At 44.7% G+C, this 19878-nt stretch overlaps 1 protein-coding gene across 10 annotated transcripts in view; it reads left to right on the forward strand.

Moving 5' to 3' along the window:
* Positions 1-19878, forward strand: part of smg1 (SMG1 nonsense mediated mRNA decay associated PI3K related kinase) — an 88150-nt gene that overhangs the window by 8387 nt on the left and 59885 nt on the right. For 4 of the 10 annotated variants that reach the window (XM_079520998.1, XM_079521003.1, XM_079521001.1 and 1 more), the window contains 15 exons: positions 2317-2469; positions 6448-6584; positions 7468-7526; positions 7969-8284; positions 9697-9822; positions 11244-11316; positions 11675-11772; positions 13310-13351; positions 13465-13638; positions 14078-14299; positions 14900-15001; positions 16161-16454; positions 17658-17788; positions 18739-18900; positions 19465-19583. In XM_079520998.1, the coding sequence (XP_079377124.1) occupies positions 2317-2469; positions 6448-6584; positions 7468-7526; positions 7969-8284; positions 9697-9822; positions 11244-11316; positions 11675-11772; positions 13310-13351; positions 13465-13638; positions 14078-14299; positions 14900-15001; positions 16161-16454; positions 17658-17788; positions 18739-18900; positions 19465-19583 (2208 nt within the window). The remainder of the gene's footprint in view (positions 1-2316; positions 2470-6447; positions 6585-7467; positions 7527-7968; positions 8285-9696; positions 9823-11243; positions 11317-11674; positions 11773-13309; positions 13352-13464; positions 13639-14077; positions 14300-14899; positions 15002-16160; positions 16455-17657; positions 17789-18738; positions 18901-19464; positions 19584-19878) is intronic. The other 6 variants (XM_079521005.1, XM_079521006.1, XM_079520999.1 and 3 more) reach the window with 4 other exon arrangements.

Here is a 19878-nt window from a genome sequence, read left to right on the forward strand (position 1 = left end):
GGACAATATCGATGGCCTCCAACTGTAGAAGTGAATGCAGTGCCGATGTCCTGTTGATTTAATTTAGTGTTGGTATTTATTGAGATGCATAGTTTTGGTGAATAAGGACCAGTTTTATGATAATTTCAATCGCTGATAAATTATCGTCTTCTCAATGTACTTCTCATAATAATCGTGACATAAAATAATTTTGGCCATACTCGTGCAGCCCTATGAAGCACATGACGGTGCCCTAAAAAGTGTTTGCCCAGTGTTCTAAAGCTAGGAGGTGTGGTTCATGGCTGTGTTGTTTCAGCTAAAAGTGCCATTGTCACTTCCTTCATCATTCTGAGGAAACGAAAGAGAAAGCAGTCTTACACGGAGAGCACTGTGCCTGTGAGTAGACTAATTATTAGACTGCTAGACTAGAGGTAAAAACGCAGGTGGAATGACTAGAAAGAAGCGAGAAATCTGTATGCAATAACAAAAATCTAATAGATATAGTTGTACCGTTAACGATACCAGTATCTGGCCCGATACCCTACCAGGTACCCATGTACTTGTTTGTACTCTGTGTCTGTAAATAGTAATTATTGTATCATTTAGAAATCAAATGATCCATATAAAGCCTATTTGGGGCAAAATAGGTGTTTCTCAGCAAAAAGAAATCACACCCGTGTGAAGTAAGTGAGTGGTGCAACTCCGTTTGGGGGTCCCCGGGGGGGTCCCCGGAACTTCCAGACCCGCAGGAATGCGCCCAGGGTTCCCGGCGAAATGCGGCCAGGGTTCCGGCGAGCCGCCCCGTGTCTGAAACAGTGGAGAAATGACAGTTACCGTGTGGGGGTCCCTCTACTGTACTGTACTGATATACACCTGAAATCATCATAGCGGTATATACAGTTATATTATATGTATGTGTGTGTTAGGCTGCACAACAGTGACACTTGGTTTTGAAAACCAACCAAATGCTATTTTCGTGCTCGACACAGCCAGGCAGCTAGGCACACACAAAGCTACTTAAAGGGGCATTCCACTCATTTTCAACATTTTACTATGTCATTATGTACCTTAGATCTGTTGTGTGGAAATAATAAAAAAAGTTCCCCCATTCTGTGTTTCCTAGAACTAGAGGTCTGAAAAGAATCATTAACATGGTGAAACACACATTGATGATGTCATCAAGAGCTCTAACAGCTCTAAGGTATATTAATGACATAGTAAAATGTTGAAAATGGGTGGTTTTCCCCTTTAATGAAGTGGTTGCAACTCTTAAAAACAAAGTACTCCTATCTGTACTCGGTGAGTACTCAAAATTAAGCACTTGTACTCGGTCAGAAAACAATAGTATCGGAGCATCTCTACTAATTGATGTAGGTGGTACACTACACTACATCACTACACTACATCACTACACTACATCACTACACTACATCACTACACTACATCACTACACTATATACTTTGATGTACGTCCATAGCTAAAATAGCCAATATACAAGTGTTTGTTGCAGAAACCTGTGAGCTTGTAGATTACTCCAAATTACTCCACGATTATTATGACCTGCACAGAAAAGGGTATGCTAGAGTTCATGTGGTTGAAGATGGCACAGGGCTTATAAGTATACTATATTCTATTTTTTAAGTGTGTGTGTGTGGGTGAAAAGGGTGTGGTAGTGCCTGTCTGCATATTCAAGAAAATAGTTTTAGGCATTCAGGGAAGTAGCTTAGTTAAGCAGACAAAGTATCTCAATATACAGAAATGACTATAGGTATAAACCTATAGTCACGCCCGTAGTCAAGCTTGTAGCATAGAGACACTTTTTTTTTAGCAGGAAAAAAAGTGGAAAGTAGCATGGTGTTTAAAAAGTGCTGCTTAATTTGACGACGTACAATTTGGGGACGACCTATCCTTCATTATTTGAAGACGTGAAGTACAGACATGATGATGAAAAATGTTTTGTCATCTGGCATAATTAGTGTACTACTCTTGTCTGTTTTTCCTGATAAACCTCTAATGGCATTTACTAAAACCAGTACTAGGGTTAGAGTCAGTGTATATATTCTTGCTGTTAATGTGCGGCTGCCGGCTGTCTTTTAGACATGCCCTGTGGCCGTCTGTAATAATCTCAATATTGTTTTTTTCCACAGGCTTTGCACATAACTTGTACCCTTGCATAAATTATATCCTTGTGTTTGGGTGTCCTGAATGGCCGAGTAGGGGTGCCAGATTCATGACACGTATCATCAAGTATGATGCAATGAGAAACGTACAGTTGGTCTTGACTTGACTGCATGGCTATACCACATCAGTGTAATCCAACGATGTTTTCCTCACAGGTGGATATGAAGCTGGCGGAGGTCTCTGTGATACTACATTTGGTTGGAAGTCGTTGGGGCAAGAGTTGAGGCTCAATGACGTGACGCCGGATTTGACCCCTTTTCAGCATGGAAACCGTGCTTTAGCTTCAAAGGACATGAGGAAATCACAGGGTAAGTCCTCCCTTCGCCTGATGATGATGAGGCACGTGGACAAGGACTTTGATGTTTGTCGCTCTGAAACTCACAACGAGAGTCTTAACCCATTCAGGCCTGACGTCGAAATTTTAAAAAAAAGTTTTCTAAATCATGACAATTTTCGGAAAGATTTGAGGCACATTTTAACGATTTTTCAAAAATAGCAGACCTACAAGTTCATAGCGCGCCACTCGGTGGCGCGCTATGAGCTTGTAGATCTGCTATTTTTCAATAGCTAAATTATAACAATGTTTAAAACACCAAAAGGGGTTCCCGCCCCAAAATGGGTTAATGGTTAATGTGGTTAAACGCTAACGTGACATGGATGCGTTCCAGGTCTCAATGGATTAACCCAACCCATTTAGGCCCGATGTCGAAATAAGAAAAAAATAAGTCTTCTGAAAGAATATATATTCAATGATTTGTGTTGCATTTTCACGATTTAAAAAAAATAGCAAACCTACAAGCTCGTAGCGCACCACTCGGTGGCACGCTATGAGCTTGTAGATCTGCTATTTTTCAATAGCTAAATAATGCTTAGTTAAAACACCAACGGGTTCCCGACCGTCCAGAATGGGTTAAGACCCGAGGCCGATTGTACAAATCGTTTTGTCGGGTGGAGAAACCGCATGTGTCCAAAACTATAACCTTTTCAGGATTCTAATTCAAAAACATAAAAAGTAGCAGATCTACAAGCTCAAAACGCATCACTTCGTGCCACTTTCAAGCTTGTGGATCTGCTACATTTGATGCTTTTGTGTGACACTGTACTGTGCTCAAGTAGGACATTAATTTCAGGGGGCAGGAGATGTTTTCAAACTCGCATGACCTCAAGCTATTAACAGTTGGTATGAAACAAATCAAATTTTACCACTGATTTATTGCCGGCCATCATAATAACTCCCAACTGCCCAGGGACATCACGTCTGGCCAGCCAAATGTCATTGTTCCACATCGCAGCGGCAGCTAGAGGCGGGATCAAGGCATACACAGTGCTGCCTTGATCCCGCCTCTAGCTGCTGCTGATTGGCCAGGCCGTTTTGTGTCAAGTCTGCCTGAGAGTTCCCAGATGGGAGCAAGGACAGTCTAAGAAGGACGAGACGCGAAGACCGTACGGGCGACGCCATGTTGCTTATGGTGCTCCATGGAAGGAAAGAAACATGCGCAATGGGCTATATGCAGCCAACACTTCCGCGTTCAGCTTCCTTGGTCTCAACTGCGCATGTTTCTTTCCTTCCAAAGCAACATGGCGTCGCCCGTACGGTCTTCGCGTCTCATCCTTCTTAGACTGTCCTTGGATGGGAGCAGGATGGGGGAACCCAGTGTACTCTCTGCTGCCCCATCTGGCGGAGTCAGGTTACCTCCTATAGGGGATTGGCTACAATAGCCATGCTCACAACCATGTCATGTTTCTCACCCTTACTGGATTCTTTAAGGAAGTTACGTAACTTCATGCGTCGTCTTGATACAAGACACCAGGTATTCCTAAACGTAACTTCAGTAAAACTATGCCTAACCTTATTTAATACAATTTATAATTTAGGCATTTAGTGACTTACATTAAGCAAGAACAAAAGCATGGCAATACATCACATACATACAAAGTAGTTATCATGAAACATGCGTAAGCTAAGAACGTAACAGTTGTGGAATATCTATATAATGAAACTATACATATAAACTATACATCAATACTATAAAGTGCGATGACTACATAAAATGCAATTCTAGTGCCGTCTCCATAACATGCTATAAGTCTGTATAAAATGCTATCTAAGTCTACATAAAGTGCCATCTAAGGGGCTAGGGCAAGTGCTACGGGCCATAATGGAGTCTGAAAAGGTGGGTTTTCAGACCACGGCGGAAGATTCCTAACCGCTGGGGGGGGGGGGGGGGGCGAGCGGTCCATGGGGGGCAAAAATAGGGGCGAATCTGTTTTGGGGCGAGCCTTCTGGTTACCATCTTGATAACAGACCGTAGTCCTATTAGATTTCTGTTCAAAGAAAGTTGGAAGTAAAAAGAAAAAAAGTAGGAGTTGGGTAGTAAGTGGCACATGGTTGGCTATATTGGTCATCTTACTTCGTTCTAAATGTGGTCAAACCACAGGTCACTGAGTCGCATCACTGATATTTTAACACTGCTGATTTCATCTGCCACAAATGGTGAGACGTCACTGTATCACAAACAGTGGTGTGCACAGATAGACACTAGGGGGTGCTAGAGCACCCCCTGCCCTTTTGGCAATGTGCCCTTTAAAAAAAAAAAAGAACTTTATTTCTTTTTTTTTTTTTTTTTTTTTTTTTTTAAATAGCAGACCTACAAGCTCGTAGCGCGCCACTCGGTGGCGCGCTATGAGCTTGTAGATCTGCTATTTTTCAATAGCTAAAGCATAACATAATGCTAACACCAAAAGGGGTTCCCGCCCAAAATGGATTAAGGCAACCGGCCGGTTCCACGCGCTGCACAAGGTGCCCTTTTTTAACTTGAGCACCTGCCCCTCTAAATGTCTGTGCACGCCACTGATCACAAATATGAAGAGTCGGGTATCATGACGTACAATTGTACAGCAGTGAGCTCACAAGGTAGTGGTGTTAATGGTTAAGAGATGAGTACTCTCCAGTATATTACGTTATGAATTGAAGAGAGGAATCCTGGGGCAGTGCCATTGGCTAGACTAGTAAAGGCCTCTGTCCACTGAAAAAATGATAATGATGTGAGCAATGAGAATCCACACTGGCGAACTACAGCATTACACAAACCTGTGGTGAACGCGAGTGATGTGAGGCCTAGTATGTCTGGATGGATTTTGATTTTGTGTCATTAATCAAATTACTCGGAAAGTGATCCTAACTATAATCATCTATATTAGTTGTGGTGTGTGTGTGGACTCCAACATCCAGTCCATTTGAGTTAGTGTCACTTTTTTTAAACGACTTTTTGAAAGTTTTCATTCTGGTTATCATTTTCTTGGTGGGCTATGGATGCCCCTTGCCTTTAACCCATTTTGACCGATTTTTCAAAAATAGCAGACCTACAAGCTCGTAGCGCGCCACTCGGTGGCGCGCTATGAGCTTGTAGATCTGCTATTTTTCAATAGCTAAAGCATAACATAATGCTAACACCAAAAGGCCCAAAATGGGTTAAGCTTACTTTATACTCCATCACACAAGGATGCTGCTTTGCCAAGAACAACCGATCTTTTAGGCAGGCACCAATGTCGTTTTATGGATTATAAATTAGGCTGGAAAGAGGTCCTCGATTCCATCTCTTGTGCGTCTGTGTGTCCTCCTGTGTTGCGAGCTCATTGAGACTTGCTCATTCGTCATCATTAGAACTGTGTTCTGGATAAAGTCATGGACTTAAGTGACTGTAATGTGTTTGTTCTGTTGGTTGCAGATGGGGGGGGGGGGGGGGGGGGGGGGCATGGCTCACTCAGAGAGGGGTCTCATCATTGTGTTCTGTACTGTTTGTTGCAGACAGGGGCATGGCTCACTCGGAGAGGGGGCTCATCATGTAAATGTGTTCTGTACTGTTTGTTGCAGACAGGGGCATGGCTCACTCGGAGAGGGGTCTCATCATGTAATTGTGTTCTGTACTGTTGGTTGCAGACAGGGGCATGGCTCACTCGGAGAGGGGTCTCATCATGTAATTGTGTTCTGTACTGTTTGTTGCAGACAGGGGCATGGCTCACTCGGAGAGGGGGCTCATCATGTAATTGTGTTCTGTACTGTTTGTTGCAGACAGGGGCATGGCTCACTCGGAGAGGGGGCTCATCATGTAATTGTGTTCTGTACTGTTGGTTGCAGACAGGGGCATGGCTCACTCGGAGAGGGGTCTCATCATGTAATTGTGTTCTGTACTGTTTGTTGCAGACAGGGGCATGGCTCACTCAGAGAGGGGTCTCATCATGTAATTGTGTGTGTTTTGCATTGTGTTCTGTACTGTTGGTTGCAGACAGGGGCATGGCTCACTCGGAGGAGTCTCGGCTGGCCAACCTCCTGCGCCGCGTGTCCCGTGAGGATGACAGGGACCGCAGGCTGAGCACCCTCAAGCAACTGAAGGAGTTCATCGGCCATGCCGAAAACAAAGTGGTCAGTGGCCCCTTTCACACCTCCCAGCATTTTGCCTTTTTAGCGTACGTGAAACATCCGTTTTTACATAAGCTACAAAACCACTTAAAGAAATGGTACAAAAGAGCAGTTCTACAAGCTCGCAATGCAAAGCGGCACGTTGCAAGCTTGTAGATCAGCTTTTTTTTGCTGTTTTTTGAAAACATGCCCAAAATAGTGGATGCCATGTTGAAAGTGGTTAACCAACTCGCACCGCATTATAAATATTGTGTCGAATAATTAGACATTGCTTCAGTAGAATAGCATTGAATATTGTATTGCTTTACAACTGTTGGGGAAAGTCACAGTTGAATTTACAGTCAATTTACCTTGTTTACTGACTTACTTATTTAACATCCAGCATCCACCCAGTAGTACTGGGTCAGTGCTTCTAAAGGAAGGCGTGCTTCACCAAATCACTTTACAATGTTTTTTACTTTGTGTATTCAATATGCAAAGCATAAATGATATGGTAACTAACCACCAAGTAGAACCCGACCGATATATAAGTATAATAAACAAAAAAATATATTATCATTTGAACGCATGTTCAATATTACATTTACACATCGGTAATCGGTGGCCTCCAAAATAATTTGGGATCGAACTCAAAACGCAGGCCAGTCTGGCTCTAGCATCAAGTGACCCCCGCACCCCCCCCCCCCCCCCCCCCCACACCCCTGCCAACTGTTGTCGCCTCTCAGGCTGGCCCCGGATAACATGGCTTTTTTTAGACCGCGATCGAGCCTCTAGATTGGAGGTGGTAGTTGATGGGACTGCATACACACACACACACACACACACACACACACACACACACACGGACGCAGCTGCCAGATGAGATCAAGTGTTTTGTCCTCCACAGGCCCTGGTGAAACAGTTGGATACCATCCTGAGCACCCTGAATGACATTCTAAACGAGAGGTAAGAGGAAGAGCCCCCTCTGTTCCCACATATCAGAGCCACTTCATTGTATGTGTCTCGCAGCCGAAGTCGTGGGACATAGATTGCTAAAATAAAGGGTGCCTAGGGTTGGGTTCCTTTAGGATTTGAACGATTCCATTTGTACACTCTCAGTGTTATGCTGGTGTTGAAATTAAAAAAGTTTGAGAACGTATTGTATTTTTTATAGCAGACATAAAGTCCCCCTCAGTGTGGTGAAATGGGTTCCAGAAACTGTTCCAAATGTAATGCAAATTACACGTAGGGATGCCAGGGCTAAAGTGGTTCATCCTGAGCTTGAGTCTTTGTCACGTTCACTCAACCTCTTCTCTCCCATCTTCTGCTCTGCTCTGCTCTCTTCTCCCGTCCTCTGCTCGGCTCTGCTCTCTCCCATATTCTCCTCTCCTCCTCCACACACTTTTAGCAGTAAGCTCCTGTGGGAGCTGAGGCAGGAGGCGGCGTCCTGCCTGGGCCTGCTGTGCGCTGCACTGAGCTACGAGGCTGAGCGCATCTTCAAGTGGCTCTTCCTGAAGCTGAGCTCGTGCGGTCGCGACGAGGTCAAGCTGCTGTACCTGGTGGCAGTGTACCGCTCGCTGGAGGCCGCCGGCGACCGGAAGGCCTTCTCGCCTGTCATGCAGGTAACTGGAGCCAAAGACGAGGGTGTCTACACGGGGGCGGCAGTGGTTCAGGGCAGAACGGCCGCCGGTTCGCTCCCCGGCCCCGCCAGAGTTGCTGTCGAAGTGAGCAAGACACTGCACTCCTAATTGCTCCTAATGAGCAAGATTGGTGACCTTGCATGGTTCCCCCCGCCATCGGTGTGTCAATGTAATGCACAATCTATGTACTGTAACTGGATGAATGCACTATATAAATGCACCATTTACACAGCTCTGGGGAGTCATTGGGGTTCCGAAATGGCAGTGATTTTCGTTAATTTGTGTTCTGTGTCGAGGAAGATGATGTGGCCTGTGTGCTTTTTGTTGTTGGCTGCGGCGCATGCTAATTGCTTTGGCATATAGCCTATTTCGAGGACATTACCAACGAGGAATATTTCTAAAGTAGTAGCACAACATGTCCTGGACACAGGGGTGAAACTTATATTTTCACATAATATGAACGGCTTTATTTTCCAAAAAGCAATTATATTCTGTAATGGTATTCTGTGATGGCTTACACAAAGCCAAAAATGTCTTAACCCATTTTGGGCGGGAACCCCTTTTGGTGTTAGCATTATGTTATGCTTTAGCAGACCTACAAGCTACGAGCTTGTAGGTCTGCTATTTTTGAAAAATAGAAGAACGACTGACATAGAAACATAGCTTTTTCAGAAAACTGTCATTTTCAAACAGACATTTTTAGAATCTGATCTCGGGTCAAAATGGGTTAATGCGAAATTAGACTCGTCTGGACTTGAAATTGATGCCCGTCTGGGGAAATGTCAATTATTGCTGTACACAAGTCTATCATCCCCTCTTCCAGATGGCCAGCTACTTCCACAATGACCTGGCAATGTCAGCAATGTTGTCCCATCATGCTCTAATTGGACGTTTCCAACCAGCAACCACCGTCACGGTGTCCCCGCACATTGTTTACGCGAATTATTCTTGCGGCACCTTCTAGAGCTAGGCTGATATAACTGTCTGTCACCATAGGAAACAAATGACACAAAATAAGTGCAGATGATCAAAGCCACAGTCCACGTTGCAGGACGTTCATAGCATGTCATGATGCATTATGTTATACTTTAGCTGTTGAAAAATAGCAGATCTACAAGCTCATAGCGCGGCACCGAGTGCCGCACTACGAGCTTGTACATCTGCTATTTAAAAAAAATCGTGAACCTCTTTGAATATATATATATATATATATATATATATATATATATATATATATATATATATATATATATTCTTTCAGAGCGAACATTTTTCACTCAAATCTTTGCTTCTGGAACAACATATTTTCAGATGGGGGGTCGGTGGCCAAATACAGATAATTCTGGGGGTCCTTGACAATGAAAAAGTTTGAGCACTACTGACATGGAAACATAGGTTTTTCAGAAAACTTTTAGGATTTAGAAGACACTTTTCTTTTCTTTTTTTAATCTGCCTCGGTGCTAAATGGTGTTCACAGCATGTCATGATGTTTTCAGATGGTGATGAACAGCCTCCAAGGGACCCTGGAGAACCTGGACACGCCGGAGCTGCTGTGTCAGGCTGTCAAGTGCATCCTGCAGGTGGCGCGCTACAACCCGCTCGTCTTCACCACCAACTTCAGAGTGAGTCCAGACGCTAGGCTAACTTTGTTCCTCACACAAAGTGTGAAGTTTGACATCTTCTGTGTGAGCAATGCATACACACAATATACTATACTTTATATGCTTTCCGTCTTCCTATCTTTGCCTCTATTTTTTTTTTAACCACATGAACCCTAGTCTCACGTATTCTAGCCTCGGAAACCGCAGGCTTTTTGTTTTCAAGGGGATAAAAATAATCTGACTGAGGAGGAGGAGTGAACCTTGTATTTCGCTAAACCAAACTAATTTGGTGACGGAACAAACAGTGCTTGAAACCGACGCCGACTTCCTATTGGATCGCCAACCTATGAGCCCGTCTCCTCGCTTTTTTTTTTTTTTAAATCACCCTAAACAAAGCGGAACAAGGCAGAAAGTGCCTCCTGGTTAGTCAGTCAGGGACCAATCAGAAGTCTGACAAATGGGGAATTACCCAGAATTCTCTGTGATCAAGGGCATCGTAATTTTAGGTTTCTTCAAGTACGTCTTGGTATATCCATATTTTATTCCGAAGTCTCGTAGCGACTGGAAGGACTAAAAACAAACCGGGGAGACCAAAACAAAGCGACACCAAATAAGGCGGAAACCACAAACGGAAATACGATTTTTTTTTACCAGGTCTGAACCGGATGATGATGATGATAATAAAACTTAATTTATATAGCACCTTTCAACATTGCATTACAACGTGCTTGGATCACACAGCCATTTAGAAACACAGACCAGGCTTTACTCCGAGGTGGAAAGCCTGGTGACACGAGGTTAGGATTTCTAAGTGGTAAAAACTCCAAGCAGTTTTATTTATTTCTTATTTTTCTAACCTTTAAAAAACCAGTAAAAACCACGTTGAGACTGAAGTCTCTTTTACAAGTTTGAACTGGCCAAGAGAAGAGGCAACAATAAGTAACGCAGCTCTGCCAGTAACAATAAATACAAGACAAGAACAGGACAAACCTGCAACGCTCATTAACCCATTCTGACCTGAGATCAGATTCTAAAAATGTCTTCTAGGTCCTGACAGTTTTCTGAAAAAGCTATGTTTCTATGTCTGTCGTTCTTCGATTTTTCAAAAATAGCAGACCTACAAGCTCGTAGCGCGCCACTCGGTGGCGCGCTATGAGCTTGTAGGTCTGCTATTTTTCAATAGCTAAAGCATAACATAATGCTAACGCCAAAAGGGGTTCCCGCCCAGAATGGGTTAAATACAGTACCCACTACCAAAGAAGCTCAGAGGGAGAGCAGGAACATCTAATAATAACGCAACCAATAAAAGCTAATATATATATAAAAACTAAGCAACGACATTTTCTAATAAACTAACAAGCAAGATAACCAACATTTGCTCTACGTCAAAGCAGGAGCAAGTTGTCAAAATGTATCTGACGGACATAACTTCCCCTTCGCAGGACACAGTGGACATCTTGGTGGGCTGGCATATTGACCTCACACAGAAAACGGCACTCACTCAGCAAGTCTCAGGTTTGTTTGATCCTACAACCGTAAACATTTTTAGTGGTGGGTGATTTTTATCCTACATCTGCATACAGTGTACAGTGTAGTTTATGGGAAAAATGAATAAGTCATGATAATATTGTTGTCTGGGGACATTGCCAAAATACAGATAATGATTTGCATCAAGTGCCTTAGTGTAGTGTGCATCCCACAACCGTATGTTGAGTTGTGTGCACTATTGTGTTCAAATCCTTTCTTCCGACCCTACCAAGTCACATCTGTCCCCAAGTTGGCGACTAATAAAGTGTTATTGAGCTTTTCGGAGGTAATCTTTGATGTTCTGAAGGCTCTCTGTGTGTGTGTGTGTGTGTGTGTGTGTGTCCAGGCTGGCTGCAGAGCTTGGAGCCGTTCTGGGTGTCAGACCTGCAGTTCTCCACCACCTTGCTGGGTCAGTTCATGGAAGACATGGAGGCCTATGCAGAGGTAATGCCCATGGATCACAGTTGTCAATGGAATCATTTCATGCACTGAAAATGTAATCTCTAGGTACTAATAAGCAAAGTGCTTTCTAATGATCCATAATGAAAACTGATTCATTTTCTTCCATTAACTTTTATTACACTACAAAGTCATTAAGCAGCTTTCTTTAAAAAACCCCAATGAATTCTTATCAACATACATTTTTGCCTGGACTACATTTGCACCCACCACTACTGACGGCCGTAAAGACGACTTCAGTGGCGACCTAGTAATGATTGGCTTCCTCCTAGCGTCGCTAGCGACCTTACTCGCGACCTAGTCATGATTGGCTGCCTCCTAAGCCAATGATAGATAGTCTGAACGGCATAAAAACCCATACTCTGAACGCCGCAACACGGAGTGAGTGGCAACAAGATGTTATGAGCTAGAGGACAACCATCACACAAAACAGTGAGTGAACCAACTAAAGAACGTCAGAAACGAACGAAAACGAGCGCTACAAGAGCTTGTTGCACCTGGCAGTTATGACTCCGTCATTCTTGTTTTTGTAAATATATATATATTTTTTTACATTTTACTTGAATTTGAATTGAATCGTAATCGTCCATGTCAGAATCGCGAGCACCCAAGGACGGAGTTTTCCGTCAATTAGTAACGCCCAGCGCTCAGGACGGAGATTAACCCATTGATGCCTGGTGCAACCTATACGTTGTTCTACCCTTGATGCCGGCGCTCTCTCTGTGTCTCATCAGCTATTGTTATAATTTAGCTATTGAAAAATAGCAGATCTACAAGCTCATAGCGCGCCACCGAGTGGCGCGCTATGAACTTGTAGGTCTGCTATTTTTGAAAAAAAATAACTATTTAAAAAAAGAATGAATCAAAATTTGAAGGTTTTCAGAAACCTTAGGTCAGGCCCTAGAAGGCGTTCCCAGATTCAGCCTCAGGTATCAATGGGTTAATAAAAGGACAGAGATTTATTTATCAAAACCGAGCGCATCGCTCCACAGGCTGGGAGCGTCTGTTGTGCAACATTCGATGTCATTTCCAGTTAGGACGTCATCGAAAATGTTCCCCCCCCATTTAGTCGATGAGACCGATGATCTAAATCATTCCGTCCAATTCTAAGCAAAGATTATGTGTTAGACGGCCCATCGCGGTCCCGTCGCAAGTCGCGTTAGAATCATACCTCCCGTTGTTGTCGATCGCCTCGGGAGTGTTTTGGCTACATCTAGCTACTTCAGCTACATCCGGGATAGCGCCTGGTGCGTCGCTAAATGTGCTCCGTCGCTATAAATCGATGTGGCGCTCTGATTTAATGGTCCTTAATACCCCCGGGCGATTAATGTGTTCATCGATTTAGTTTTCCACCCCTACAGTATAATAGCCTAAGTGGCAGCGGTGGCCGAACGGATAGCGGAGCGGTCTTGATACCGGAAGGTCGCCAGTTCGAATCAGCGGTCCGACACGTTAAAATTACCACCGCTGAAGTACCCTTGAACAAGGCATTGAACCACTACGATGAAATGTGTTCTATGAGCAGGGCATGGAGAAGTTCTTGAGCTTAGCCCAGAAACCCCGGGTAAATATAGTAATCATTTCATTTCATTTCATTTCAACAAGCTGTAGATGGTCTATTTACAGGGTGCAACCGAGTATAGCTCAGACATTCCTCTTGTTGTTCCTGGACTGCAGGACTTGAGCCATGTGGTGTCGGGGGAGGCGTTGGACGATGACATCCCTCCGCCCACGGTGTCTCTGCCCAAGCTGGCGGCTCTGCTGCGGGTGTTCAGCACGGTGGTGCGCTGCATCGGATCGGCATTCAACCCCTCCAGAGGCCCCCCCATTACAGAGGCCTACATCACAGACGTAAGGCCAACACCCTGCCGCATAGCGGAATGTCATGGATTAATGTATAGCCGCCATGGATGTTATTTTGGAGCGGAGAGTGCATTGCAAACGGTCATAAGCATGCAGATGACTCAGACTGGCCTTTGAGAATTTGAAAAACGGCCAGGTTACGTAATATGTATTTCATATTCATATCTCTGTCATATACAGCCCGCAAGAGCTCCTTTTGTGGTTCTGGGCACTGAAGTGTGATAGCTGGTGTCATTCTTCTGTTGACTGACTAAGGAAATCCAAAGACCACCTTATTTCAGCCTACTGTTAAAAGTAATGGGGGGGGCTCCAAACAGACATTCCTCGTTTGACAGGAGAATAATGCAACATCCGTGGCGTGGAATGGATGTTTTGCTAAATATCTTGGGAGATCTGTGACTCATGGTGACTGCGTCTCTCCCTTCAGGTTCTGAACAGGGTGCTGTCCTGTGTGACCACGGCCAAGCTGGTCCTGTTCTCGGAGGCCGTCCTGACGGCGGGCAACGAGTGCGTGAGCGTTCTGCTGGTGAGCCTGGAGCCTGCGAGCCCGCTGACGGAGGCCGTGCTGGCCTACGGCCTGGACCAGCTGGACTCCTGCAGAGCATGTGGCTCCGACTACAGCCTGGCCGTGCTAGGCCTGCTCACCCTGGTAAGACATCTCTCTCTCTCTCTCTCTACGTCGTCCTCAGACCTTATATTAGTCTTTTAACCTATTTAGGACTGAGACCAGATTCTACAAATGTCTTCTAAATCATGACAGTTTTCAGAAAAACTGTGTCAATGTTTCTATGTCAGTGGTTCTCAAAGTTCTTCATGTCAAGGACCCCAAAAATGATATGTAATTGGCCGCCAACCCCCATCTAAAAATGTTGTTCCAGGGACCCCTTCCAGAAGCAAAGATTTTAGTTAAAAACGCTCTGAAAGAATATATATTCAAAGATATGTGCCACATTTTCACGATTTTTCAAAAATAGCAGATCTACAAGCTTGAGCTTGTAGCTATTGAAAAATAGCTACAAGTATAAAATAATGCTTAAGACACCAAAAGGGATTACCGTATGAATGGGTTAATCAATACAGAGGCGCTTGTTCAGCGTTTTTTTTTTTTTAACTTTGTGTGTCAGTCTGGCTATCGTCCTGCTTGAGCTGGATTTCCAAATGACACCAATTACGTAGGGGTCAGGAAGTGACTTCACCCTCAACTATGTCTGCAAATGATGTGTGTTTTTCTTTTTCCTTTTTCTTTTAGATTGTGGACCAGATCAATAACAAACTACCTGCATCATTTGTGGAGAAACTGTTGTCACCAAACTCTCAGCTTCTAGAACTTCGCTTCCATAGGGAGAAAGAGGTGTGCGTGCGTGTGTGTGTGTGTGTGTGTGTGTGTGTGTGTGTGTGTGTGTGTGTGTGTGTGTGTGTGTGTGTGTGTGTGTGTGTGTGTGTGTGTGTGTGTGTGTGTGTGTGTGTGTGTGTGTGTGTGTGTGTGTGTGTGTGTGTGTGTGTGTGTGTGTGTGTGTGTGTGTGTGTGTGTGTGTGTGTGTGTGTGTTCGTGTTCAACATAATACATTTTATTGTCACATCAGTTTTACAAGTAAAAAAGTGGGTGAAATTATGTTTTGTGCATAGCTCCTATGGTGTCATTTTTTTCTCCAAGAAATACAAGAAAGGGAATTAGAGAGGGGGGGGGGGGGATAAGGAGCTCAAGGCAGGAGAGCCCTTTTTACCACAAAGTACAAGTTAACGATAATTTAGAAGCTTGTTTCACAAACTGCGCACCTGTTGGGTTTCTCTTATCTTATTTACAGGCTGTACAGCCGTACAACCAAATAGTCTCTTTTTCCACAAATAAATTGACACTGCACTATATGTGGGTGAAACAAATGGTTTCATAAGCCAGGCAAAAATAAAAAGCTTTGCTATTTTTCAACATTTAGAGTTGCCGGGATGAAAGTGGTTAAACTTAAAGCAATTGTATCTTTTACGATATTTCAATTTTTTTCCCTTCCTCCCAATTCCTCCTTTTCAAATTGTCCCGTCTGGCACTTCCCAGCCGACCCCACTTTGACAAGTAATTGTCCCTGACGTGTGTATGTGTGTGTCTAAGCTATGACTAAAACTAAGACTAAATATACTGGCGATTTCGTCAACAAATCAAAACTAGACTAATATGTTAGGAAGGGACTATAGTGAGATCCAGTATAAGTCATTTTACACTTGGTTGCATGCTGAAAATAACAGATCTACAAGCTCACAACGCGTCGCGGGCTTGTAGATAGAAGTGAAAATAACATCATTACGACGGCATCAAGGCCCGCTAAAACACATTTTGTTCGACTAAATCAACTGTAGATTTAGTCGACTAAAATCTTATGATATTTAGTCGACTAAAACTAGACTGACACTAAAACATTCCAGGTGACTAAAATGTGACAAAAACTAAATGAAAACTATTCAAGAAACTATGACTAAAGATTTGCTGTCAAAACAACTGTGTGTGTGTGTTGCAACAGGTGATGACGGCCACCCACAGCGTGTACCAGGCTCTGCTGAGCCTCAAGAACATCCCCGTCCTGGAGACGGCCTACAAGCTGGTGCTGGGAGAGATAGCGTGTGCGCTGGACAGCCTGATGGCCAGTCTGGACGACACCAGTGACCAGCAGACCCCCGTCCAGAGCCCCTGCCCCGAGATCCAGCACCCGGCCTTCTCCTCCCTCACCCTGTCCCCGGAGCGGGCCCAGTTCACCCTCATCTTCAACCTCAACGTTCTCGCCACCATCGGCAACACCAAGAACTCCCTGATAGGGGTGAGACGCTGTACAAAAAGCGATAGGGCTGCAACTATCGGTTGTTTTCTTAGCAATTATTCTATAGAATAGTCGAGAAGCGCGTTTGTTTTTACATTTCTTTCAACGAATCGATTAACCACTTGAGTATATTTTGTCGTACGATCGTTTCAAGTAAAAATTGTGAAAATAGCCGTAGATTGTAACCTTGTAGATTGGCTATTTTCACTATTTCTGGAGTTTGTTGCATTGACCCCCAGCGGCTAATGCAGTGTCTACATACTATGACTACACCAATCAGCGCCACATGTGTTCATGTTTTGAAACTCTTTGCCTATAATGACCTGTATATGAATGGCTTATTAATCCATTATAATATTAAATGATCTAAAACATTCATATAATCTATAAAAATGGAATAGTCCGATCAACTGTTGCACCATACAACACGCAGAAAATAAAACCCTGCAACACTAGTCTAAAAAATGCAATAGTAATGAAGAAGTCACAACGCTGAAGGCCCATGAGGCCGAAACGCATCCGTTGTCTGTCTATCGGAGGTAAATTAATTCTGTGAAAAGGACATTTCATTGTGTGCTGGCTGCTTCTTCATGCCTTCTCACTGGTTCTTGCCATTGTTTAAGCAGACTGTGTCTCTGTTGTTTAGATGTGGGCTCTGTCCCCGACGGTGTTCGCCCTGCTCATTGTGTCTCTGTTTAGATGTGGGCTCTGTCCCCGACGGTGTTCGCCCTGCTCATTGTGTCTCTGTTGTTTAGATGTGGGCTCTGTCCCCAACGGTGTTCGCCCTGCTCATTGTGTCTCTGTTGTTTAGATGTGGGCTCTGTCCCCAACGGTGTTCGCCCTGCTCATTGTGTCTCTGTTGTTTAGATGTGGGCTCTGTCCCCGACGGTGTTCGCCCTGCTCATTGTGTCTCTGTTGTTTAGATGTGGGCTCTGTCCCCGACGGTGTTCGCCCTGCTCATTGTGTCTCTGTTGTTTAGATGTGGGCTCTGTCCCCAACGGTGTTCGCCCTGCTCATTGTGTCTCTGTTGTTTAGATGTGGGCTCTGTCCCCGACGGTGTTCGCCCTGCTCATTGTGTCTCTGTTGTTTAGATGTGGGCTCTGTCCCCAACGGTGTTCGCCCTGCTCATTGTGTCTCTGTTGTTTAGATGTGGGCTCTGTCCCCGACGGTGTTCGCCCTGCTCATTGTGTCTCTGTTGTTTAGATGTGGGCTCTGTCCCCAACGGTGTTCGCCCTGCTCAGTCACAACCTGATGGTGGTGCACTCTGAGCTGGCCGTGTACCACCCTGCTGTTCAATACGCTGTGCTCTACACGCTGTACTCACACTGTACCAGGTAACACACACACACACACACACACACACACACACACACACACACACACACACACACACACACACACACACACACACACACACACACACACACACACACACTCACTCACTCACTCACTCACTCACTCACACTCTCACACACCCTGCTGTGCACAACGCTGTGCTCTACAGTGGGTCTAGAGTAGTGTAGAGGGTGTAGAGTCTACTCCCACTGTACCAGGTAATACACACCTTAACCTGTGTGAGTAAAGGAAGTCTGTCTATTTGGTGGTCTCAAAGCAAAGTAGCGTCCCTTTCCCGGGGGTCCCCCCAGCAAAATTAGTTCGAAAATAAGTCACCTTTTTGGTGAACTAATCCTTTTTATCAATTACCCACCCCGTGATGCTGTGCATTCATGGAGATTTTCTTTTAGTTTTTGTTGCACTCATTCCTAATGCCAATTTATTTCATGACTAGGGGAGTCGGTGTCCGTTAGGAGACTCAGTCTCCATTGAATTGACTCCACTGAGCATCAAATTATTGACTCAGGAATGCAACAAAAACAAAATAATCTCCATGAATTCAAGGCTTCATGGGGGTGTAACTGATAGAAAATAAGTCATTATTCACCCAAGTTCACTCCCTATAAAATGTGTGTGAACTACTATACTCCTTTAGTTGGATTTAACCTATTGGCTATTCAAACTCAACGATGCGTTGTGAGCGAAAGATAAAGAACAATCAACAACAAAATATAATGTATCGACACAAATGTCATTTGGGCATTGTGAGCTTGTAGATCTGCTATTTTCAAAATATTTAATATATTTATATATTTGATACTTTTTTCTTTTACTACTGTAATTTAAGTACATTTTGATGCCAATACTATTGTACTTTCTCCACCACTGGTTGTGTCCTCCTCTGTGTCCTCCTCTGTGTCCTCCTGTGTCCTCCTCTCTCCTCCTACAGACACGAGCACTTCATCTCCTCCAGCCTGTCATCGTCGTCTCCGTCGCTGTTCGACGGGGCCGTCATCAGCACCGTCACCACGGCAACCAAGAAGCACTTCAGCACGCTGCTCAGCCTGCTGGGAGGCCTGCTGGCCAGGGAGCACCTGTATCCAGAGGCCCGGTACGCAACACACACACACACACACACACACACACACACTGCTCAGCCTGCTGGCCAGGTAGCACCTCTACCCAGAGGCCCGGTACGCAACACACACGCACACATACATACACACACACACACACACACACACACTGCTCAGCCTGCTGGCCAGGGAGCACCTGTACCCAGAGGCCCGGTACGCAACACACACGCACACATACATACACACACACACACACACACACACTGCTCAGCCTGCTGGCCAGGGAGCACCTGTACCCAGAGGCCCGGTGCGTAACACACACACACACACACACTGCTCAGCCTGCTGGCCAGGTAGCACCTGTACCCAGAGGCCCGGTACGTAACACACACGAAAAAGTCGAAAAACATTAAAAGTCCATAGACTTGGCTGGCCTATGACGTAATTTCGGAAAGCCATGCATTGGAGGGGCTAGCGTAACGCCCCTCAAAACTACAGAGGCATTACTTAACACGGGCACAAAGCCACACACGTTTGAAGCTGCCACATTTGGTATGCAGCCATCAGAAGTCAATAATACTGTGTATGTGTGTGTGCAGGAAGCTGCTGCTGACGTGGGCCCAGGAGATCTCTGTACTGATGAAGAAGTGTGACACCTACCAGCCATTCTTCTCCCTGCCGTCCTTCAACAGGTTCTGCAAAGGCCTGCTGGCGAATGGTGAGGCTGCCTCAGAACTTAGTGTTCATGACTACTGGTGAATGGTGAGGCTGCTACGGAACTTAGTGTTCTACTGGCGAATGGTGAGGCTGCCTCAGAACTTAGTGTTCATGACTCCTGGCGAATGGTGAGGCTGCCTCAGAACTTAGTGTTCATGACTACTGGCGAATGGTGAGGCTGCCTCAGAACTTAGTGTTCATGACTACTGGCGAATGGTGAGGCTTCCTCAGAACTTAGTGTTCTACTGGCGAATGGTGAGGCTGCCTCAGAACTTAGTGTTCTACTGGCGGATGGT

The sequence above is a fragment of the Electrona antarctica genome (genome assembly GCF_951216825.1).
Source record: "Electrona antarctica genome assembly, chromosome: 14".
Classification (NCBI taxonomy): Eukaryota; Metazoa; Chordata; class Actinopteri; order Myctophiformes; family Myctophidae; genus Electrona; species Electrona antarctica.